This window comes from Miniopterus schreibersii, assembly GCF_964146895.1.
Source record: "Miniopterus schreibersii genome assembly, chromosome: 4".
Lineage (NCBI taxonomy): Eukaryota > Metazoa > Chordata > Mammalia > Chiroptera > Miniopteridae > Miniopterus > Miniopterus schreibersii.
Genome location: NC_138105.1, coordinates 40561392 through 40587258, shown reverse-complemented (window position 1 = coordinate 40587258; position 25867 = coordinate 40561392). Strand labels below are relative to the sequence as shown.

The window sequence follows — 25867 nt, the reverse complement described above, 5'->3', positions numbered from 1 at the left end:
TATGTGATCAATGTTTAATATTCTGAGGATTAAGTAACAAAATCAAAAAAGATTTTTTTACTTGGCTAGGTTCATTTCCTCTGAATTTTTCTAAGAGTTAAAAACAAACTATCACACTTATTGATTTAGAACCATCAGATTTTACTTCAGGAAAATCTAATAATACCTTTCAAAAAAGTTACAATTTTAATGTTAGCACACACACAAAAAATCACTTCCTAATATTTCATTTTAAAATAGCTTTCCCACAGCCGAAGATTCCTATTTTTGAATTACAGTACTGCAAGGCACATACAGAACTCACCTCCTTCAAAACACACAGAAGAGGGACTCCCTGAAATAGAATTTTTAAATCCCTAAGCAATTAGAAATACTACAAAGTTAGCAATTTTTAGGTAAAAATGTTGCTCCTATACGATCATGCACCTTTCTTAAAACCCATTCAGCATATATGTATAAATAATCCGTTTAAAAACATTTGTACTTCCAATGCAGACAGTGATGCTGAAGACAGCACTAAACAAGCCTGATGAGTACTACAGCTTGATAAAGTTTACGTTATTGCCTTCATTAGAGACGATCATCTCTCACATTTTCAAAGATCTGAATTTAATAATGGGGTAACAACACAGGAAATAAAGGATTTTTTCTTTTCAAACAATATTTCCTTCACCTCTAACATAATTCATAAGGGATGATAAATAAATTAAAATTGTTGTTCAGTAAAACTGAGGACAGGAGCATTTAAATGCCTCTACTGAATTTAATGCAGCTTAATTAGGGATCAGGTACGTTTTCCTCTGAAAATTTTTGGTCAAGCATGTCTAACCATAAAAGCAAATGGAATTTTAAGAGGTAGATTTTTTCCCATGATGCATTTGTTAATAAATGTATTGTCAAGAAAATAAAAACAAGCATTGAGAGTGTTTTCTTAAAGTATAAGGGTCTAATGAAAAGAAAAATAAAAGATAGTTATGATACTGATTACAGACTGACGTTTTAACAGTCAAAGTATTGGATGTTGCGTGACCAGTGCATTTTGGACTCTCTCAGGATCAAAATACGAGCCTGCTGACTGTGTTAAACCCTCCTCCACCCCCTCCACCAGTTGGTCCACAGCTTCCTGGCGGGTCATTGTCATCAAATCCATTTGGCCGAAATGAACAGGAGGCAGATGCAGCTTGCAGGGCCCGGGCTCGAGCATTCAATTCTTGTTCCTAAAATTAAAAACAATTTTAGCAAAGTTAAAATCCTAAATCCAAGGGGTGGATATATCACCTATATAAATATTTTAAAACTGCCTTAATCCTTAATAAGCATCCTTCAAATCTTTGTACCTTTAAAATTACTGACTACACTAATCCTTTCCAAATATTACTTTTACTTTAGTGAAGTACGTAATCACAGATTGTGCAAAGACAGCAAAATCTTGGTGTAAGTTTACAGAATGACAGATCCTAAAGGCTGTTTGTTTCAATATCACACTTTACAATGGAGGAAACTGAAGCCCCCAGTCCAAAAAATCTCTCTACAGAAATATTCCAGTTCTTGTAATACTCGTTAACACATAAGAACGGATTTCTTTTCTAATACAAAGAATGCAGAATTAAAGGTTATGACAATGGATTTTCTACTCTCTATCAAGTAGGACTATTTTGGAAGTGGGTGATTATAGTAAAAGGTAGAAATAATGAAAGAAGGCTGAATTTTTTTTACCATTTCCTTGGAATATTTCTAAGTAAAACATCTTAAAACATTGCTAAGGAAAATGGAGCCTATCTTTGTAAAGTAACACTTAAAGCTTTTCTCCACTAGACCACTAAAAATTTTATCAGGAATCATATTCGCCTATGTGCCAGACATATATTAGGTGCTCAATAAATATTAATGATCTCAGGTTAGAACACTATTAGGGCCCTAATCAGTTTTTCCCAGTGGTTAGAGCGTCAGCCAGCGGATTGAGGGGTCCTGGGTTAGATTCAGGCCAGGGGCACGCACCCTGGTTGCAGGCACCGCCCCAGTCTAGAGAGAGAGAGGGCGGTAACCAATTGATATTTTTTTCTCTCTCTCCCCCTTCCACTCTCTCTGAAAAGCAATGGAAAAAATGTTCTCAGGCAAGAATTAAAAAAAAACAACCCCCAAAACCCCAATTTTAGGTACTTAGCCACAAATGGAGAAAAAGTGAATAAATAATGGTATATTTATTTGGCAAGTTCTAAAATGGGGCTCTAAAAACTGGCACCAACTCCTTGGAAGAATATGTAAAATATTCGGACATGTGCCCATTTTTTTGGGAAAGGGCTTACAACTTTCAAAGGAGGTTGATGGCACCCAAGTCTAAAAGCCACGGTGGAAGCATAAGCCTTAACCTACCTGTTAGGCATAATCATCCTCAAGAACTTTCAAAATACAGTTAACATTAAAAACAAAAACTGTACTCTATACAATTTTTTTTAACTAAAAGTCCAGTTACTTTGTTCCATCTGGCAAGGTAGTATAACCTTTTTTGCTTTAAACAACTTGCCAATCTGAGACTTAAGATGTAATTTAGAACTGCACAACACTGAAAAACTGAAAGTACACTTTTCCTTTATAGGAACAATAAAACAATGAATGGCACTCAATATTGTATAATCAAGATGTGATGGGTAAATGGCAAGACAGAAAATCATTTAGAGCTAGGTTGCAATACAAGTAGTTGTTCCATTTACAAGAGCTTTTGGCATTCCTATCACAGAAATCAGAGTAGTTTCTCATCTTTTCAAAAATCCATGTCTCTCCTTTGATAAATAATTCACCCATTCACTGATACATATACTTGAGTATTTTATAATACAGTGAATTTCAAAACTTTTGAGAAAAAATTCCCTCTAAAAATCAGTAAAATCAGTACTATAGTGGCCCATTTCTTCTCTTATACAATCTGTACCTTTTGGTACTTTTGGGAGTTTCAAACACTCAAGTTTTAGAAACTTTTTTAAACCCATAAAATCACTTGGATTACTTAATTAATACACCTACAATTTCAGCTATAATTTACTGTTGGTCCTTTATATTAATAGCTACTTGGCAGGTTTCAAAGAAAAATATTTCAAGCAGGACCTTTATTAACTTTAAAGTAATAAAATCACTAACTCCTTGCAAAAAGCGTACTTACAAGTAAATTCAGCTTATATGAAACCTTTATTCCAAGAATTTTCTTTACTAATTGTTCTTTTTCCCCCTTGGTTTTATTGCCCTGATCCTTAAGTAATACAAATACCCTTTCTTTACATATTTTACCTGTCCTTTATCTTATCTACTCGAATGTCAATAAACAGCCCTTAAAATACTCATATAAAGGTCTGGAAGGAATAAACATCAACTTTAGCAGTCGCTTCCTGGTAGGTGGTAGGTGGGACTAAAGGGAAGACACGTCCATTCTACTACGCTTTCTACATTTTTGTATGGAGTGATTTTATAATAATCACACCTTTTGTAATTAAAAACAAGTAAGGTCTTCTATACTGCACCTAAGTTTGGTAGCTTTCCATAATTCATAACATTAGAAGGTAAGACAACTTAGTTTATAGGCTGAACCTATTTCATATAAACCCAAATTCAAATTTCAGAAGTACCACTCTGTAAATTCCTTGAAAAGGCAGAAGTTGGATTTCATGTAACTACCTGTCAATTGTTTAAATATTTCCCACAAATGATGAAGCTTATTATTTCCAACTTACCTGTAAATATAGTTTATTGTCTTTTGTTATAGCATCCATAAGTTCTTTCTGTAGAGGTGGGTCTCCATTTGCCCAGAGTCCATTGGTTGAATTATTACCACTCAAACCATTTGTGCTGTTCTGTTTTCTATACAAGAGCACGTAAGCTGTGTCCTTTGGAAATCTACTCGTAATTTTCTGGACTGACTGAAACGAAGTAAACGTCACTCTGCTATCATTAAATAAAAACCATTCTTTTGACATTTCCTTATTTTCCAAATCCTGTTCAATAACTGCACTGGGACTATCTCTTGCTAGTAAAGGACTGTGGGAGGAAGCTAAAGCTAGAGCTTCAGACTGGTGGCACATCTGGTACGAGGACTCTGTACCTGTGATGTTTCTGGCATAAGAATAGTAATGCCCACTTTCAGAGGACATACCAGAGTGAACAACAACAGAACTTAATAGATAGGGCACCAATTTGGGACAGCAAGCTTCTTCAGTCCCAGAAGGCTTTAATTTTTTAGCTAGGTTTCCACTAATATCTGTGAAGTCAACATCTATAGACCAACTTTCTGACAATGAAGAGAAAGAAGCAGTTCTTTTAACTGGCAACTCCAAAACCAGTGGCAGTGAAACATTGTCTAAAATTTTTCTTCTCACGTGATACTTCTGATCATATGAAAATCTTAGGAGAGTAAGAATAAGGTATTCAGGTTCCTCTGTGATTTGCATAGTTTTCTCGGCATTCTGCAGAGAGGCACAGTTTTCACAATAATACTGGTTGTCTCCTGTAAGAATCTCTGGAGCCAAAAAATAATTTAATAAGTCAGTTACTGAAGGTGTGGCTTCACCTCCTGGCTTCTGAGGTACATCTTTATTAATAAAAATCTTGCTAGATTCATTAGGGACAGAATTGTTTCCAGTAGAGCAAAACTCATCAGGAGGACTGCCTACCATTCCTTCATTCATAGCTGAGTCACAGACAAAGGCAGCCACTGCTGGATTATAAATTCCTGGTTCTTCTGAAGGAGCAGGCACACATGCTCGCATTAGACCACCATCCTGTGTATTGGGTGATGATGCTGGATCTTGAAAGGACAAGCTGTCCATAGAAGAGGAAGGACAAAAGGCAAGGGAAAGGTCCGTAAAGGCTTCCACTTTCTGTGAGGTACTCCTGCAGTTCAAACAACATACATGAGTTCGTAGTTTTCCTCCAAACATTTTTTCTATCAAAGTCTTCTCACCATCACTTGTGTAAGGGGTCTCTGTCAGTACAGCTGCCTTACTGGCTACTTCCTGTAAAGAAGTTTCAATGCATCCCAGACTTTCAGAAGGCTTGCTTGAGGACTGAACTTTCAAGATCTTTTCTTCTTCATGGAGCCTGCAGGAGAGTATATCATTATACAGCTACTTTACTTTTGTTTAAATGGCATTTCTATTTAAAAAAAATTGATGGTTTGTAAAGACAGGCAAATTATTTTTATCAAATATAATGCTTAACTTAAAAAAAAAAATCAAGTTTCTGCCCAGCTGGTGTGGCTCAGCGGCTGAGCATAGACTTATGATCCATGAGATCGAGGTTCGATTCCCGGTCAGGGCACATGCCCAGGTTGCAGGCTCAATCCCCAGTAGGGGAGGGGGGGGTGCAGGACGCAGCCAATCAATGACTCTCTTATCATTGGTATTTCTATCTCTCTCTCCCTATAACTTCCTCTCTCTGAAATCAATAATGATGTATTTTTTTTTTTTAAATATCAAGTTTCTTCTATTTTAATCAAGAGGAATGTTGAACAGTTTGAGAACATAGATTAGAAGAGAAGCTACAGGCTATTTCTACCCTATATTGCATTACACTTTCTTCATACTACTATTTTATAGCACTTATTGCATTACAGTTAACTCCATATGCTCATTAAACTGTCTTATCTATCTTTGTCTGCCTGACATCTCATAGAAAGCCTGGCACAAAGAAACCACTTAACATATCCTAGGCTGAATGGAAGTAAGGCTACACATGCTGAGCTCAACTAACATTACTAGTCATTCATATAACACACGGGAGGCAGATAGAAAGATACAAGAATAGGCCCTAGCCAGTTCTGCTCAGTGGTTAAGAGTGTTGGCCCGTGGACTAAAGGGTCCTGGGTTTGACTCTGGCCAAGGGCACGTACCTCAGTTGCAGGCTCAGCCCGGGTTGGGGTGTGTGTGGGAGGCAACCAATCCATATGTCTCTCTCACATAGATGTTTCTCTCTCTTCCCCCCCTTCCACTCTCTCTAAAAAGCAATGGAAAAAAGATCCTCTGGTGAGGATTTAAAAAAAAAAAAATAGGCTTTATTAACTAAGTGGTAAAGAGACAATAAAATATACCAAACCCACCCAATTATGAACTTGTCTAAAGGAGCAGCTTTTACACTTTTTGGTCTCAGGACCCCGTTGTATTCTCAAAAATAACCGAGGAACCCAAGAGCTTTCATTTACGTGGCTGTATCTATCAAAACTGAGAATAATAATAACATATATTTAAAAACAACATTAAACCCATTATTTACTAATATAAATAACTCTTTCCTGAAAAATAGTTATACTTCATAAAACCAAAAAAACTTAGCAAATAGAATGGCACTATTCTGCATTTTGCAAATATTTCAGGCTTAATAGAAGACAGCTGGATCCTCATGTTTGCTCTGCATTCAATCTAACGTGATATGTTTTGGATGATATATATGAAGATTATCTGGCCTCAACTACGTATACATAGGTAGGAAAAAAAAGATCCCTGAGAATGTTTTGGGAACCCTTAGGGGTCCTTGTACTACACTTTGAGAACAGCTGGTCTAAGGAAAGAAAGTTGAAAACCACCAATAAACCCCCAAGTTAATAATAAAGGAAGACTTAAAAAATATAAAAAGTGCAAGGAATTTTAAAAAATGAACACCTGAAATGTATTTTTATTTATTTATTTAAAAAATGCTTTTATTGATTTCAGAGAGGAAGGGAGAGAGAGCTGAAACATCAATGATGAGAAGTCACTGATTGGCTGACTCTTGCACGCCTCATATTGGAAATCAAGTCCACAACCCGGGCATGTGCCCCGACTGAGAATCGAACAGAGATCTCCTGGATCATGGGTTGATGCTCAACCACTGAGTCATGCCAGCCAGGCCTGAAATATATTTTTAAAGCTAAAAACAATATTGTGTAGAAGTAATCTGTTATGAAAAAACACAATTCAAACCATAACTTTAAAAATACCTTTACCTGGCCCTGACCGGGTGGGCTCAGTTGATTGGAGTGCTATCCCTTAACCGAAAAGGTTGTGGGTTCAGTTCCCGGTCAGCGCACATACCTGGGTTGTGGGTTTGATCCCCAGATGAGGAGTGTGTAGGAGGCAGCTGATATTTCTCTCTCACATCAATGTTTCTCTCTCTCTCTTTCCCTTCCTCTCTCTAAACATATCCTCAGGTGAGGATTAAATATCTATACATACATCCATACATACATACATATATATATATATATGTTTATATATTTATATATTTGTACTTTTTACCTGTCTAGCAGAAACCTGAGGTATTCAGAACAGTCTTGCTGTGATCTGGGGGTAAACCATGGAGGTCTGGAAGCGTCGAAGAATATCCGAGGTGCATATGCTTCTCTCTTTTGATATCAGTAGAGAAAATATAAGGAAATGATACTCACATCATGAACCAAAAACTGAAATCTTAATATATGCTGAATAAAGATAACTTAAAATTACATTGCGCTTAATCTTTACTATAAGCTGTCAAACATGAGGGCAGATAAACTAATTAGAAATAGATTGAGATAACTGTCAGTCATAACTTCTCATTCTGCAGATGAGAATTAAGATCTAGAGAACCTGTATGACCTGCCCAAGGTCATACAGCTAAATTAGTAGCAGAAATTATATCAGAACCCAGGTTTAACACTTAATATAATGCGCCTGGTGTTATCCCTCTATGAAAGCCATGTGCTTGGGGCAACAAAATTGTTTTACTTGTTCACTACTGTTAAATTCTATTAATTCAGTATCTATAAACTATTAAAATGATTTTAAAAGATTTCTATTTAATAAATAAGCTTATTTATTAAAGCTTATAGAAAATCAGATGTTATCTATAATAATTAGAACAACAGGTCAGCATAATATTCATCTATAAGAATGGAAAGTAGGAGAATAAATTAAAAACTTAGGCAGTATCTCTTCAGCACTTCTAAGTGGATTTGTTGTGTGGGATATGATGTATATTATTTCACTGGTTAAAAAGGGCTTACCAAATATGGTATAACGTGAAGTTTAAAGAATATTCTCATACTAACATGTATATTAACATATACACACTACTTACACTTACACTCACCTGTGTATGAGCCAAAAAGGCAAAAAGATGCTGTAATTTTTTCATTAATGAATTGCACCCATTTAGATTTAAAGATAATACTTGTCTCCTGAAACTGAAAGAGAATAAAATATAATGATTTTCATATAAATGTGTAAACACACATGCATTTTTTAAAAGCTAAAAGGAAGTTAGTTCAAGAACTTACCCTCAAAGTAAAACTTCACTTACCTAACGGCCCTTTACCTAGCAATGTTACTACCTATGGTGTGGCGAAGGAGGAAGGGGAGAGCGATGGTACCCAAGCACTTATTATGTGGCCTGGTGATGGCCTATGCACCATTCCTATCTTCTAGATTAGCCAGTAGAAATGGATTAAACCATTAATTAATAACCTAAGTAAGCAACTTTTAGATCCTTTCAAATCTGCATGAAATAAATAATATGCTGTCATTAAAACATACTATAAAGTTAGAGTGATTGAAAAATTACAGTATAGGAATAATTGGGTATCCATTTGGGGAAAAATGGGAGTTAGATAAGATTTTACATCATCACAGATCCACTTGGGGTAATGAGCTAAATATAAACCTACTGCCCGGCCGGGCGTGGCTCAGCAGTTGAGAGTCGATCTAGGATCCAGGCGATCGGGGTTCAATTCCCGGTCAGGGCACATGCCCAGGTTGTGGGCTCGATCAGTGACTCTCTCATCATTGATGTTTCTATCTCTCTCTCTCCCTCTCCTTTCCTGTCTGAAATCAATAAATATATATTTAAAATAAAAATAAAAATAAACCTACTGAAGTATTTACAGAAAAAAGAGACAGAAAATTTAGAGGGAAAAGGCTTCCTAAAATTCAGACATTATAAATAAAAAATAGAAAACTGCAAATAAGATACTCTGCAAATTTGAATTGCACTGACTGGAAAAAAGCTTGTGACAAAGGATTATCATCCAGATTATACAGAAATCAAAAGAAAAAGACCCAACAGAAAGGTGCACAGTGGAACGAATAGATTATTCAGAAAAGAAGAACAAGTGAACAACAAATAGAAAGGAAAATCTCTGTAATGGTTAGCAAAATGCATATTAAAACAAAAAGACATTTCCACTCAAACTAGCAAATATTTTAAAGACATTATTATATTAAGTACTATTAACATATAAGTACCATATGTTAGTTAGTATGCAAGTTCAATACTGTAGCCTTTTTGGAGAGCATGTGGCACATCTGTTCAAAGAATATCCTCTCATAGGCATATGAGCTAAGAGGTTCATTATGGGCAAAACAAGCTAATAGTCATGAATAGGAGTAAGGTTGAATAAATTATGGCAGACCCTTTACTGAGAACAACATAGTCATTGCCCTAACATGGGGATATTTCCAACACAATCATTAAAAGGTAAAAATAAAAGCAAACAGTTAGAAAATATATAAATAAGATTCTCTCTCTATTTTTTATTGTTGAGACTATTACAGAAATCCCCCCATCTTCCTCCTTGCCCACCTGCATTTGTTTTTGTACTAGATAAAATCCTGCAACTACAAAAAATGTCTGGAACAATGCACATAAAACTTAATAAATTATCTTTGGGAATGGGAATGTCTGTTTATTAAAATTTTTTATTTTATATACTTTTAGATTTAATTTTTCTAGAGGCCATGAAGAATTCACATATTAGCAACAAATGAAATATGCTGTTTGCCTATTCTGAGATAGTATTAATGGCCACCATACAGTAAGATGAGCTCTTTGAACTGCTGTTGCGTTATAACTGAATTAGGTATCTGCTTTATCATCTGTAAAGTAAGATGGATGGACTAGATGACCTCTGGTGGTGAGATATGGATTCTTTCAGGTTTATGCCTAGTATCACTTGTGTCCAAGAGTACACACTTTCTTAAAAACAAACAAACAAAAAATGACAAATACAAACAAACCAGAAAAAACAAAACACTAAACCAAAACAAAAAACACCTGAGTGTTGATAGTACCATGTACTTTGGAGCCAGGAAATCAAATAAAGCTAACTCTTCATCTCTTAGTTTATGATTCCTCTAGGCAGGCATAAAAACTTAAAAAGACTTGGAAGCCAAATTGTAAACATCTTTAGTCAAGTTCCACGAATCTCTATTGGTGCTGAAGAGAAAAATTCAACCATGTTTTTGCCTTAGAAAAAGTTTATCATTAGTTTGTACCTTTACAGACAGTATTTGCATAGCAACAACCTCTGATTCCCTATTTGCTTGGCTATAAGAGTAAGTGAATTTAAAAGTAAATCTGTAAGAGGGCAAAGAAACAAGTCTGTTTATACATTTGTTCACTATCAATCAACTTGGGGTGGGAAACAGAGCTTACATTTCTTTAGCATCAACAAAGAAGTTACTGATCTGATAAACAGCAAAATATTTACAAACAGAAAAAAACTAAATAGGATCCCCTCAAAAGATATGCTGGTTAAAAAAAAATTCACTGCCTTATAGGATAATAACAGTTTAGCACTTAAGGATACAAACTCTTAGGCATAAGCTCAACCAATCCCTCTGTTACAATAATAAATATCAAGCCAGAGTAATTCACAAGATTCTATATGTAATATATAATATAAATATAAAGTAGAATTTAAGTAAGTTAATTTTTTTAATTTATTTTTTTAAGTTCTCAGCCGAGGATATTTTTTCCTTTGCTTTTCAGAGAGTGGAAGTGGGGAGAGGGAGGGAGAGGGAGATAGGGAGAGTGGGAGAGGAGGGGAGAGAGAGAGACAGAGACATCGATTGGTTGCCTCTAGGACGCACCTGGAAGGGGGCAGGGACTGAGCCTGCAACTGAGGTATGTGCCCCTTGGCAGGAATCAAACCCTGGACGCTTCAGTCTGTGGGCTGACTCTCTAACCACTGAGCAAAGCCAGCTAGGGCTACATAAGTTAATATTTTAATAGTTTCTGAGTACTAAAAGCAATTTCATTTCTGAATAAGGCAATTAAACGAAGATATTAATTTCTGCCATTTATGAGAAATAATATGAAGACAATCTTAACATTATACATTTCATCAGCATGCATCAATTTCTACAGTTAAAATGAAAATAAAAAGGTTCAAATTGAAACTTACTCTGTGGCCATAAACAATGCTTGTATAACACTGTTCATATAACACGTATTTCCTAGATTAATAAGACCAGTTTTCCCAGTTTCAGATTTTCCAGAAAGTCTAGACAAGCAAGATGCCAAAGCGTTGGATTGAGAAGTCCAGGCACTTTGATTGAGAATCAATTTAATCTTCTCTTCACTGGGCTTAGGGAAGTCCTACAGATCATAAAGAAGAAAAAAAGTTAAAAAATATAAACTATTCTTGTTATTAAATTAACACCATAAAGAAGACCCTTCCACTGAGACTTAACCTCTTCCCCCTCCCACCTAGTTTTGATATTCGACCAGTTGTCAAAAAATCAAATTACAGCCCAGCCGGCGTGGCTCAGCAGTTGAGCGTCGGCCTAGGATCCAGGAGATGGTGGCTGATTCCCAATCAGGGCACAGGCCCAGGTTGCAGGTCTGATCCCCAGTGGGGGGGCGTGCAGGAGGCAGCCAATTAATGACTCTCATCATTGATGTTTCTCTCTCTCCCTCCCTCTCTCTGAAATCAATAAAGATATATTTTTTAAAAATCAAATTACACTTCTATGCAAAATAATAGTCTTCTAAAATAAATTAAAATCTCCTAAAGGTAGAGTTTATCAAGCTGAGGAATACTAAAAATCAGGAATTCAAGTCACATTTGAACAATTTCTTTCCTATTTGCCAGCAAAATGTTTTAAAAATAAAAACTGAGATCAGCGTATACTGCAGCACTATTTTGAAGGCAGTAGAATCTGGACTTAAATCAGAACACAACTGAACAAGCTAAACAAACAATTTGCTTTTAAATTTTGTAATGAAAGTAAAAAATACTCCCTTTTCATTCACTACTAGTATTTACCCAGTATTAACCCTTACAAATAAAATCTCAAAGTAATCAGGTGATGAAAAATGTTTAACCATATTGAAAATTATTACAAAATACAGATTCTTCTTACAGGTTTTGTGATATATGAGAGAGAAGTTTAAGAATAAGCAATGTCAAACATGAGTAGAGCACTGGAGAGTAAGAACAGTTGGTAAAATCATTAAGGCCTTTTCTGGACGGCTATCATCATCTGGTACTTATACTTTAGAGAACAAATAATGTCTGAAGGAATTTTAAACTCCTGATTTTTTGTTGCTGTTGTTGGCAGCTCTTAGAAAGTGCTTTCCTGGATTCAGAGCGAGACCCTTGCTTCTTCTGAGCTTATTTCAGTCAACAGAACTTTCAACACATAAAGAACTGAAGAATAGCAATCAATGAAGATCAGCACTAGCTTTCATCTATGGACACAGTGACATCAGAGAGAGGTTAACATTACTATCAAATCCATGACAGACACCTCCTATATATAAAGACATTCACTTCTGCAAGTATTCAATGTTAAACCGATGGTAAGTATTAATTGTTGAACAGTGTTGTGTTCTGGGCTCTATCAATATCATTTTGATTTAGTTAACTATATAGCAAAAAGAAATGTTTTTTATTCATTTCAGATACGGAAAATAATGAGACCATATATTGTATTTCAAACCTCAAAAAGAAATACTATAAATAGAACTGATTTATAATAACTTCTGATTAGGTCTGGCTGAGGCAAGTTCTCCAATTCTTTTGCTACAGCCTGATTATCCAGTAAGTTTACTACACGGAAAGTGTGCTTATTGTGAGCCACTCTTCAAAACAAATAGAATCAGTGCTTTTTAGATCAAATATGTATACAAACTTGAAATCAAGGTAAGTTCACAAATAGTTCAAGTCGAGGTTCTATGAAATATGGACATTCATGAACAGTCCATAGCTAAAATGGAAGAAAAAACAGCAAAGAAACCAAAGTCAAATACTTTATTAAACTGTCCTTAATGAACCCTATTTCAACTGCATTTTTCAAACAAAAAGCCTATTACCGCCCGGCCAGGCGTGGCTCAGCGGTTGAGCGTCAGCCTCGGGTCTAGGAGATCGCGGTTCAATTCCCAGTCAGGGCACATGCCCGGGTTGCGGGCTCAGTTGCCAGTTGGGGGCGTGCAGGAGGCAGCTGATTGGTGACACTCTCATCATTGATGTTTCGATCTCCCTCTCTCCCTCTCCCTTCCTCTCTCTGAAATCAATAAAGATACATTTAAAAAAAAAAAAAAAGCCTATTACCATAAGGTAGTAAACGGAGTAGCTGGATATGGGGAAGTTTCACCACATCCATCTATCACATCATGGGCTGAAGATCTACAAATACTGGTGCAACTATTATCATACCTTTATTGCTTCCAGAATGGGTTCGTAAAGATCTGGAAATCCAGAGTAATGATACATCATACAGTGAATCAATTCTGTTAACTGCACTAAGAAGGCTGTACTGGAAAGCAGACCATCACTTCTGACGGAGTGAACCAAATTAACCACATGAGGAACAATCTGAAGAGAAAGGAAGACAAACATTCCTCCATTTATACAAACTGGCAACAAATTCTCTAGCCTACAAATAGAATTCAATTGTTACACAATCAGCAAGTGCCCTTTATATGTTCAGTCACAGACTTTTTCTAAAAAAACTGAGAAGTAAAAAATTTCTGGAATATCGAGGTAAATCTAGTTTTCAAAGTCACATGATGATAATTCCATATAAGACCCCCCCTTCCTTTAAAATGCAAACTCAAGTGCAAAATAGGAGCCTTAGTCACTGCAGTCTAAAAAATGCCTTCAGTTGAAAAATGTTAGGGCTATTATATTACCAGACTGTTAAATAGGAACTTAAAAGATAAACCTAGAATTAGCAATAAGAGCTCCATCTAGTGTGAATTTTAGATCTTTTACTTGAAAGAATTATACATACTTTGCACATTAGAGTTTGCTTCAAGAAAAGTCTTCAAAATACCTCAGGCATGTAACTAAAACTACAGCTCAGGCTACAGCATTACTTTTCTTTAGGATAAGCATAGGGACGATGTCTTATGTTAGCATGGTTATCCTTAAAAAACAATGCCCATTCCCCCTCTAAAAAGAAAGGGAATCAGGAACTATTATTTTAAAGGAACTGGGGTTAAAAATAGAAGGGAAGTCTAAATGCTTATTGCTCATAAACATTTAGAAAACTTAGTGTTATAAGCACAACAGTGTTCTTTCATTATAAAATTAGACTAAAAAGTCAGTACAGAACTAATCACATATTTAAGAGGTTATTAATAAAATAAAACAAACAATTTTGCAGAGATGGCTCATTCTATTAGAACAGTGCTATACTTGTTCTAATTATTAATTGTAATCTGATACTAGATATTTATACTTCATATGTAAAAGCATCGTATGTTCTACTTGTAGAACATTTTTTGGGTTGCTAACTAAAGATGAAAGTGAAGTTATGATCAGACAGCATTAACAATCATAGTAATATCCCGATCAGCTCCCTTTCCTTCCTCCTAAAGAGAACCACTGTAGTCTCAAGGTAAGGCTGCTATACCACTCTGCTGTCTGGTTTACAGATGTGTGAGGTCTGAAACCACACTACAGCTTTTGCACTATGTGCTTTAATTTTCATTAAAGGTTTTATCCTGGCCATGAAACTACCAGCTTCTAATGAGTTCACTCTACTGCTATCACCTCTTTATTTCTAATAAAATCTGAACTACAATTTTACTGCATACCTATCTATCAGATACTCTCGTGCTAAAATAGTCAGAAATCTAAATTTACTTTGTTCCTTCAGAGGTGAAGGGGGGGAGGGAGAGATGGAAGAGGAGAAAGAATTTTTACGAGTACAATTAAAATGATTATTTAATTTACAATTCCAAATCTTCTAAAAGCTTTCCTAGTGTTAAATTTGAGCTTGGCAATCAGGTAATAAAGCTGTCTACTACTATGCCCTATATAGTCAAAATGACCACTGACACAGAAATAAGACTAAGTTCTCCAAAGGCATATAGATATATGTCCAAGCAGCCTATTACCTTTTTTTTTAATCCTCAGCTGAGGATATGTTTTTTGATTTTTACAGAGAGAAGAAGGGAGAGGGAGGGAGAGAGGGGGAACATTGATCCCTTGCCACTGGGTACCTGCCCTACCAGGGACTGAACCCGCAACCTTTTGGTGTCTGGGACAGGGCTCTAAACCAACTGAGCTACCTGGCCAGGGCATATTTTTACTTCATTTAATTCTTTCCTCACTTATAAAAAGCAACTTAGTCCATAACAACACAAAATATTAATCTTGGTTTGCTCTAAAATACTCTTAACATAAAATGAATAATGAGGCTGGTGATTCCAGATTATTGCTCACACTTAACTCCTAACCTGAGTCCTTTGCTGAGTTATTTAGAGTTACAGGTGATTTAACTACCACATGATCCACTGCTGGATGCCCAAGTTAATTTTAGTTGAGTAGGAGGTCAGGCTATCCTGAGTACCCAGGCAGTAATTAGGTCTTTGTTTTTAGGTTTTACTAAGCCAGATCACAATTTTCAATTTCAGATCTAACTGTTCCTTAAATAAATGATTTCATATTTACTTACTTCAAAAAGGCAAATATTTCAAAGGCAACCATTGTTATCTCAACTACTTTTTCTTTTTCAGAGAGATTAAGGAATGTGCGTGTGCTCCATGAGAAGAGTAATAAACCTGACAGTGGATGATTAAGTTATGTTAGAGAATCTCCTCGGAAATTTTGGAAGTAAACCCTTTCTCACATGACATACACATGATTGTGCTTGAAGACGGGGACAATTAATTGATGGCTTTTTTCCTTGGGAGATTTTGCTAGTATACTTGATACATTAACTCAAGTTAGAATTTTGTTTGTGTAACAAACAGATGTGAGGTTATTGATCAATGACTAAGCCCAACAATTAGGGCAATTAACTGCTGAAATCACTCATCCTAAGTGATATGTATAGTGTAATTACTTGTTAGTAAGGCTTACTTCCTACTTTGTGATAAACTATCATTTCCGAAAATTTTCCTTTTGTGGAAATGAGGCACTGAGCAGTCTGTCAGCATATGGTTCTCTGAGACTAGCTACATTTCTAGCTAGTAATCAGTAATGGGAATCCTACTTCAACAGTCTCCTTTGAATTGCTTTGCGGTGGCTCAGTATTCCCAAGACTTACATTGTGGGCACACTGATGTTTCTAGTCCTGTAAAACTGAGCATCAGACCCTGGAGACATCAAGTAACCAGCTAAAGCACTGCTTTCCTGGCATGGCCTAGATAAATAGGCAGGTTCCCAAAATAACATTTTGTAATTTCTCACCTGAAATAATTGATAATCAAATTACTGAAATAAAATCAAAACCAGTGATTTAGCTGGTTTAAAGTGGTAAGATTCTGGATATATTTTAAAGGAAGAGTCAGTAGAATTTATAGGATATGGGCTGAGAGAGAATGAAAAGCCCTAATTCTGGGGCTGATGTTTTCATGCTTTTGATACTCTAAAGTAGTCAGTGGTTCTCAACCATGTTATTCCTTCTACACTGTTCACATGTGCAACAGGCAGCCATCAGTGACAATGACATGTGACATGTCATGTAGAGCTGTAATTTTAAATGGCTGGTTGTGGTGACAAGTGGAGTAGTTTTGGTGCGATCCTAAACATTCTGAAAATAGATTCTTTGGAGGGAAGTCCCACAATCTCAAATTTCTAAGAAATCAAAAAGCTACATGTAAACAGATTTAGGACTACCTTACGATCTTTTCACTATATACAAATGTGGCTCAATATTAAACTAAAATTTTAAGACAAGGTTTTTCAGTGTAGAAAGCTTGTCATAACTTACCAAATGGAACGCCTCTGGAGAATGCTGAAAACTAAGCAGCATGTGAGAAAGAACTGCAAGAGCACCAGGTCTCACAAGAGGAAACCGAAGTCGATTAAAAACCTTCAAAAAAGACAAGAGATCCATCAACAGAGTTTGTAAGGAAGCCATTAACCCAATCAGTGGTTATTTTCCCAAGGCCAAAAATTATTTATGTGAATATCCCCCTTCCTGGAAGGATATGATAACGTTCTAACTTCCTGATCAAATGAAAATCTGTCAAACCATGTTTAAAGATGATAACTCCTTGGTCCATTATTCAATTCATTCGACAAATATTTACTGAGCACCTACTATTGCTTAGCACTGTTCTAGGCACTGGGGATACAACAGTGGATAAAAGAAATCTCAGGGCTTACTACAGGGCTTACTGTCTAGGTGGGTAGTGACAATAAAAAGTAACATGGAGAGAAGTGCTATGAAAACAGGATATGACAAATAGGAAATGCTGAGTGGCAAAGGGGTCTGCTATTTTATATAGGGTATTTAAAAAATAACTCATGAAAATGGTGACATCTGACTATAAAAAATGGAAGGAAATGAGAGTAAGCCTGATAGATATCTGGAAGAAGAGCATAACAAGCAGGGCAAAGGCCCAGGATCACGAGGTCCTGAAGTCCTCCACCCTGGTGTACTAAAGAAACAGCAAAGAGTGCACTGTTTGGATGAGAAGCAGCAGTGAGCCAGAGCAACAGGACCTGTGTGACACCTGTAGGAGACCAAGGGCAGAGCAGGGAAGCTATTGCAATCATTCCAGCAAGGGATGACGACTTTGGACCAGGGTGGCAGTGATATAGCTAGTTAAAAGTGGTAGCATTCTGGATATTTTTTAAAGGTAGAATCAATAGGGTTTGTAGGATATGAGCTGAGAGAGAATGAAGAGAGACAAGGATAGAGTCAAGGTGTTTGGCCTGAGCAAATAGAAGGGGATGAAGTGGCCATTTGAGCTAGGGAGACCAGGTCTGGGAGGGAAAAATCAAGGGTTAGATTGTGGCTAAGTTGAATTTGAGATCCAAGGATAGACAAATGAATAGGTGAATATGGAGTTCATGGAATAATGGACTAGAAATATTAAACCTGGCAGTCATTAACTTACAGAGATGTGCTAAGCATGGGTGGAGAGGAAAGTAGACCAAAGATGAAACTCTAAGGCACTCTAAACTTAGAAAGAGCAACTATAGGAGAGTGAGATACCAGTGAACTGGGACAAAAACCAGGAGAGTATAATGTCCTGGAAACTAAGGGAGGAAAGTGTTTCAAGAGGAAGTGACCTACTGTGTCAAATCTGCTGACAGGTCAAATGAGAGGAGACCTGAGAAATAACTCCTGGGTTTAGCAACACTGGAAAGCACTGGTGTCAAAGATAGTTTTGGCAGAATAATCGTAATAAAAGCTTGATTAGTTGGATTCAAGGGAAAATGGGAGAAATAAGTTTTCATATTAGATATCTGAAAATAGCAAAATTATTTGTTACCTATACTTAAATAGCATTTTAAATTTTTATAGCCTATTTAAAATTATTATCCAAAACCAAACCTAACAAGAACATACTCAAAATTAGATGCTTTAAAGGGGACAACCCAAAGATAAAAAGATTGATTATATAAGTTCATACATCCTAATGCTCCCACTTACCAGTTCTATTTTCAGTAAAGTAACATCTATCAAAATAGTAAACTTTTGGACTGCTGCCAGTCCTTTCAAGAGTGCAATCACCCATGTATCCACATGCTGAGCCAATGGCCAGGACAGCCAGTCAATCATTCTGAAAATTAAAGAAAACAAAACTATCAGTATTGATAATATTTTCAACATTAATAACAGGTTACAGTAGATAACCACTTTGTGACTCAATTTTTACTGAGCTTGCTTGTGAAAAGCACTAATCAAGATGTAGAAACCAGTGGGTGCTTGTATTCAAGGACTTTCCAGTATCATAAGCTGAGATTCTTATATAACACATTTCCATAAAAACAATTTCTGATAAATTATCATTTCACATTAAGTTTTAAATTTATTGACATTAAGAATTTATTAGACAAATTTTACTCTAAGAGGAGCAGTTCAAAGATAGCTATCTGAACTAAGACATATAAATATAAACCACATTTTTTCCTCTCTGGAAATATGAAATGCACTGTTAACAAAAACACCTGTATTTTGAATTCTGGAACAGGTGTCTTTATCCCTGGTTAAGACTGGACTAAACAAAGACAATAAAAGGAAACTTCAAATAGATAAAAGGGCACCAAATGTGCAAATATCCTAAGTGTCCTCATTTTGCATTAGTGTTTTTCTTCTTAATTATCAGCCCAGTTAATTGGGAATAAAGACAAAGTAATACAGGGCTTGACAGAGATTGTCTCTAATGTTAGACATCAACCACAAAGAAGACTCATATAACTCTTGGAAAGCAACTGGGCCAAATGTTCATATTATTTGATCCAGTAATCCAATTTTAGGGATTATATAATAAGAAAATAGTAGTGAAAATAACCCAGGATTTAAAAGTGAGAGTGAACTGGTTAAAAATATCCAACTAACTATTTATTAGCGGGGAGACCCTAAATACTTATGTAAATTATTTAACCTCTTTGTGTTGGTTACCTCATCTGTAGATTATAGGTAAACATGCTTATTTCATAGGGCTTATGTGAAAAATAAATGAGTTAATATATAACACTGGAAATACTCATTGTGATGCCTCTCTTCCACCAAATATTAATTCTGTGGCAATACAACTGTACAAAATGTAAAATAGAAATACTAAGTATGTAAACACACAACCAAAAGACGCTATTAATATTTTAAAAGGACTAACTTCTAAATTGAAATGGTTATTTTCATAACAGCCTAAGGTATAACTGTCTACATTAACACTAAGGTATTACCTTTATTAAGGTTTTCACTCTTAAGATTTACATGTTTCATTAGACATTAAGAGTCTTAATTATATTCCAGTTCTGCTTCAATCTGATTGAACTTTCTGAGATCCTCTCAGGAACAGGCACTTAGAATGAGTTATTTTTATGGTTAACTACAGTAACATTATCCACCATGTATTGGTTACTATTTGAATTTTAAGGACACTTAACCCTGATATTCAGATTTAATTTCGTAACTATAGTTGTAATTTATGTTCTCTGAAGTCTTATTTCCTCTATTAGGCCATGAGCTTAAGAGTAGTGACCTTATTTTTGGTGTTGTTTTTTAAACTTTAATCTTTGATCTTTGGATCCCGAGAACTTAGCATAGTGCTTGGCATTAAGAAGGGGCTCAAATTTAGTGACTAAATGAAACCATTTCTTTCTATAGCTAAAAACAAACAAACAAACAAAACAAACAAAAAAACATGCAACTTGAACCTTAACATTAAAATTGTAACATTATGAAAGGCCACAAGATTGATTTAATCTTAATTTGTGAATATAATCGATTTTTCACTTTTAGATGACAGCTTAACGGCTAGGTCCAGCCTTCAGTTTTATTTGCTCCAATGTTTGAAAAACTGGGAAATTTCACATAAAAAACTGGGTTTCAATATTCTTTTAAATAAATCACATCAGCAACATCTAACTCAAATTTCCTTGTGGCAACAAGATAGTTGGAGTTGAGGATTAGCTTTCTTTTAGAAGGTGGTTGTGTACCTATACTCCCTATTTCAGTTGCACCTGGCCTATTTCATACTTTAATGTTACTTATCTGGTCCTCACATGGTATCTGCATTTCTTTACATTACAGAAAATGACAGTAAAGCATAAGTGCTACGTGTATAGGGAAGTATAAGGTGGGAGTACGGTAAAAAACATTGCTATCCTTTTCAGTTACATCTGTAATGTAAGAATAATTACTCCAGGTAGAGTATGGGTTAAATAGCACCTTGTAGCTAAACTGGCGATGCAATACAAAAACTGGATCACAACCTCCCATAGAAACAATAGGTAAAAATAAATTTCCAAATATATTTTAAAAACAAAATAAAATCGTAAGTTGGATACTATGTTTTGAAAAGACTGAAAAATTAAGACCAGGAGGGCTAAATGCCAAGAAGTAGAATTTGCACTTGACTTAGCAAGTGGTGAAAGTCACTGTAGTTTGATCAGAAGGGTAAAATGAGTAGGTCAGGCTGACTTGGAGAAGAGAGATAAGTCACTGCTGGCAAAAAGACCAACTAGAAGACTGTTGCAGTGTTATGATGTGAAATGAAAATGTTAGCTCTTATTACCTAGGCAATGAAGGTAATGGACCAATTGACTTCTAATTTCACTTTCACTTGTGAAATCTGTAATTCCCTGAGTCTTCCTATTTTACTTAGAGGACAACATAATTTACGATATATTCATCTCAAAAAGAAAGAAATTTTAGTGGTGTTGCAGTCACACTGGCAAAGGAGTGCTGCTCCTAAATAGAGCATAAAAGGAGTTTCACTGTGGAGAGATGGAGGAGTTAAGTGTTTCTTAAAAGTAAATGAACAATGAGGACTTTACATAAAGACTTGGAACTCAACCACATATAAATGAGAATTGATAAAGTGATAAGAATAAAGGGAAAAATAAATAAAAAGATAATATCAATAAGATCCTAACTGTACGGTGTCACAGGACTAGCTATTGAATAAGAATACGGAAGAAAGTAAAAATAAGGGGAAAACCCCCAACATTTTAAACAGACAAATGCTAACAGTGTACTACCCAGAGATCCTGATCGAAAGAGAAAAAGTATATACTTAGCTAGAAGAAAACAAAGATCACAGAGGAAATAGGTAGCAAGAAACAATGAGAAAATACATTTTAATCCAACCAACATCCTGACTGTACAGCAAGTGTAAATGTATGTTTTTGAAAATTAAAAAAGCTGAAATAAATTTGTGAATTACTGGGATGCCTATCAAGCCTATAGTAAGGTAAACAACCCATTCCAATTAATTTGGGGAATCTTTATATATTTGATTTCATGATTTCCGTTTTAAACAGTTCTCCTAAGTTTTTCATTACTGACAAAACACAACAAAATATCTCCTCCTTCCAAATCTACAGTTACCATCTATAGTGTCATGAAGAAGTACCTGCAAAGAGCTTGGGTCATACTTGCATCTTTGACATTTGGATCCGTAGTAAGGCTCCTGATGAGAACTGTAATCATCTGAAGAGGAATATGCTGCACAAGGCTTGCCAATGCTACAGAAGGTTCAAATGATGCATCTATTTTTTTTAATTAAAAAGAAAAAGGGATATGGCAAGAAGGTTCAAGTGAAGTATTGAGAGAGAACAATTAACCAAAAAAAAAAAAAAAAAAAAGTAACTGCAGTAAAGGTGTTTATCAGGAAATAGTTAAGCTCCACCTCACGGTTAACTAATATAAAAGGAGTGTTACATTATAGAAATTAGACTAACAGTGAGTAACCATGATTGCTCAGTCTATAGACAGAACTACTGCAATATCAAAACCATTGTTCACTACTGCCACATTTGGTCCATGAGTTATCTTATTTTCTTGCGTTAATATTAAGTAATTGTTGTGCTAAAATATTCACTTAAAAAGCAGAAATGCGCCCAGTCAGCGTGGCTCAGCGGTTGAGCATCGACCTAGGATCCAGGAGATCAAGGTTCGATTCCCGGTCAGGGCACATGCCGGGTTGCAGACTCGATCCCCAGTCAAGGGAGTGCAGGAGGCAGCTGATCAATGACTCTCATCATTGATGTTTCTATCTCTCTCTCTCTGCCTCTCCCTTCGTCTCTCTGAAATCAATAAAGATATATATATTTTTTTTAAAAAAGCAGACATGTAAGGTATTTCAATTCCCACATTAGATCCTCCAAAGTAACATAACTATTAATAACAGTAGTCTAAAGTGTTCTAAGGAAGATTTTTAAAAATCTCTTGAAGAAGTAGAAATTAAGGTGAATTGGGGGAGGGACTTTGCTTAAACCATATAAAAATTAAGCAAATAAAAGGTGAGCATCTTGATTGCTTCAGTTGAAAAAGTTCTGGAGAAATGTAGCAGTTCTAGCAATACAGGCAATACAAGAAAGATTACAATTAAAAAAATAAACTAACTCAGATACTGCAAATATGTGGTTGGTAATTCTTTCACAAATGTACTTAATTCATCAGAATGCATGGAGCTTAAAACTCTACTCTTACTTCTGGTTCTCAAGATAAGGGAGGACACCTCCTTCACAAGTTCAATTTCCAACCATAGCGAAGTAAAGAAAAAGTGAACATGGCTTTGGATCTACTGTTTCACAACCTACAGAGCTAGAAGCTCCAAGTCCAAACAAGTAATGTAAATGCACAGGTAAAATTCCTGGATGACAAAGCATTTTCTTGCTAAGTGTCACCTGACCCCTCCCTGCTTTCTAAGGATGCAGTTCAAGGGCTATTCCCCCAGTAAAAAAAAAACCAGCCATTTAGGTCCTCATGTTCTTTTCTCTCATTCTAACTGCAATCTCTCTCACTAACACCATTGTAGACAGGAAATCTCAATAGTCAAAACCTACAGAGCTAACTGGGATAAGCCAGTAATAAAACAAACTGCAAGACCATGAATAAAAAAATGGGAAAATTAAAAAGCAGGGAAAAAAACTCATGATAACAAAATGATAGGGTTACTGGGCAATAATAAGATGGTAAACATTATTAGGCTACCATTAGTCACTAATGCATAGAAGCTTTATTTAGTAGCTGTCATCCCCAAAGCATTCCATAACTTGAGCAGAGGCTGGGTAATTAAGCAACTTGTTTTGTGCCAATGGTTTTAGACCTCCAAGTTCTCAACGTTTAAAATAAAAACGCGGCCTGTTTTCTCAGGTAGAAACGACATCCTGAATAGGATAGTGGATGGGAATAAAATTTTGGATGAGGTACTAAGATTTGTTCTCCATTAACAATATTTTCAGGGTAAAAAAAAGCAAATAAGGTGTGGGGGTGCGGGGGGGAGAGACAGACTGAATTTTCAAGAGAGATTTTCTGGTAATATAATGACCCTTACCTGTGGAAGAAATGGTTGCAAAAATTTCTTGCAGGGAAGGCAGCAGTGTGGAGGGCTCGGCCTTCCAGATGTTCTGCAGCAAGTTACTCACTTTTGTCACCTGAGAGACATATTCCCGCAGCTCTTTCTCCTGGGTGGATTGGCACTGGAAGTGGCCTATCGTTCGAACTAGCTGTTGACAGAAAGTGATGGACAATTTCTCCTTGGGGATGCACTGCACGAAATCGCTCAGGAGGTCGCTCAGCCGGGCACACAGCTGCGGCTCCGGCCGCTCACACACCATCCGGAGCACCTCCACCTGCAGCAGGCTGAAGAGGTCCAGCACCGAGGGGCAGCTCATGATGAGCTTCAGGCCGTTGTGAATGTAGTCCAGGATGGCCACGTCCTTCCTGTCCAGCGAGTGGTAGCCCTGCTGAAGGAGGCCCAACACGAACGTCTTGTTGAAGAAGGACTCGAACTCGGGCCGGTGGTACCGTGCGTAGGCCTCCAGCACCTGGTGCCCCACCTGCCGCTGAAAGGGGTCCTGGCCCTCCAGGATGAGCCGGGTGGTCAGGTCAAACATGGCCTCGCACTGCGCCTCGTCCAGCCAATGCTCAGCCGACTCCACCACCTTCCGCACAATCACCCGCTTTACCGGCAGCGGGTACGAAGAACTCACCAGGCCCTCCAGGATCTTGTCCATTGTCGTCACGCTGCAAGGCCAGGGGGTAGGGATCTGGCGGAGACAGCCCCGAGGTGGGGCAGGCGAACCCCGGGGCGGAGGTGAAGTTGGAGAGCAGCAGCAGCGGGATCGACCACCGCCACCGCCGCCTCAGCAGCCACATTTATCGGGCAGGGGGGCCCATCCAAGCGCGGGCGGGAGTTGGCAAGCTTGGGGCGCGTAAGAACCGGCACGGCCCGCGGCGGGCCTAAGGAGCCAGAGACCCGCACTCCGCCGCCGCCCCGGGCCCGCGGTCCTTCTCAGCATCAGCACCGAGGCGCCAGCGGGGGGCCCCCGGCGGCGGCGGCGGGCGCTTAGGGTCCCGGGCTGCGGGCCCGTAGGTGGAGGAAGCGCGCCTCCGCGTCCCGGGATAGGTGTAGACGTCCGGGCTCCAGCAGATGCTGGGATGAAACCGGCCCAGCCTGGAGCCTGGAGTCGCTGTCACCGAGAGTGCTTGATCAGCCGGGAAGAGGAGGCGAACACCCTTGACCCGGATTCAGAAGGTCCCCCAAACAGGAAGTGACGGATAGGAATCTCTGGAAAGGCCCGCCCTTCCGCCCTTCCGCCCCTCCGCCCCGCCCCAATCCTTCCCTTCCTTCCCTTTCTGCCCTTCCTTCCCGCTGCACCTCCTGCACCCCTGGGACTCGCGTAATCCCTGCTGGCCGCGCCCGGACCCCCTCCTCGCCCCGCCCCTTCGCTGCTGCGCAGGCGTAGCCGCCTCCAGTCGAGTCGCGGGGCGACGCTCGCGTCATTGCGGATCGAGTGTCGAGTCACAGGCGCCTTTCCGGGAGGAGCGCCCGAAGCGCGGCGGGTGAGGGTGGCCTCGAGTTAGGATTGCCGCCTGCGGATCTGTGTAGGTTCTTTCCGCGCCAGGTCCTCCTTAAAGCTGTTTGTGTAGAATCTTGCGAAGGACAAAGTTTTGGAAACTCAAGCGCTTGAGGAGAAAGAAGGAAAACTATCCTTAGAACTCAGATTGAGGAGAAGTCGTTTAAGGGCTTGGCTCGCCCGTGAAGAAGTGAGCTGGCTTCCTGACTGCGAGGGCCTTTCTCCTGTGTGCTGGCCCCAGTGGCCTGCATTTAGCCGCGGGCAGGAGCAGGGGCCGTAGAGCTCTGTTTTATCAAGCGTCTGGCAGCAGCATCTTAGCGAGCTTCCGTGGCATACCAAAAATGTATAAGCTGTCCAAAAGGTGGGAGA

General features: G+C 37.7%; 1 protein-coding gene across 1 annotated transcript; it reads right to left on the bottom strand.

Moving 5' to 3' along the window:
* Window positions 1-25361, bottom strand: USP38 (ubiquitin specific peptidase 38). Its single transcript, XM_081137507.1, has 10 exons — window positions 23974-25361; window positions 22048-22183; window positions 18618-18747; window positions 16944-17045; window positions 13436-13594; window positions 11180-11373; window positions 8089-8182; window positions 7257-7363; window positions 3723-5085; window positions 1-1217 (listed from the first exon to the last, which is right to left on the bottom strand). Exons 1-10 carry the CDS (start codon window positions 24653-24655, stop codon window positions 1056-1058), a joined length of 3129 nt encoding a protein of 1042 aa, XP_080993633.1. The 5' UTR covers window positions 24656-25361; the 3' UTR covers window positions 1-1055.
* Window positions 25362-25867: the final 506 nt, after the last annotated feature.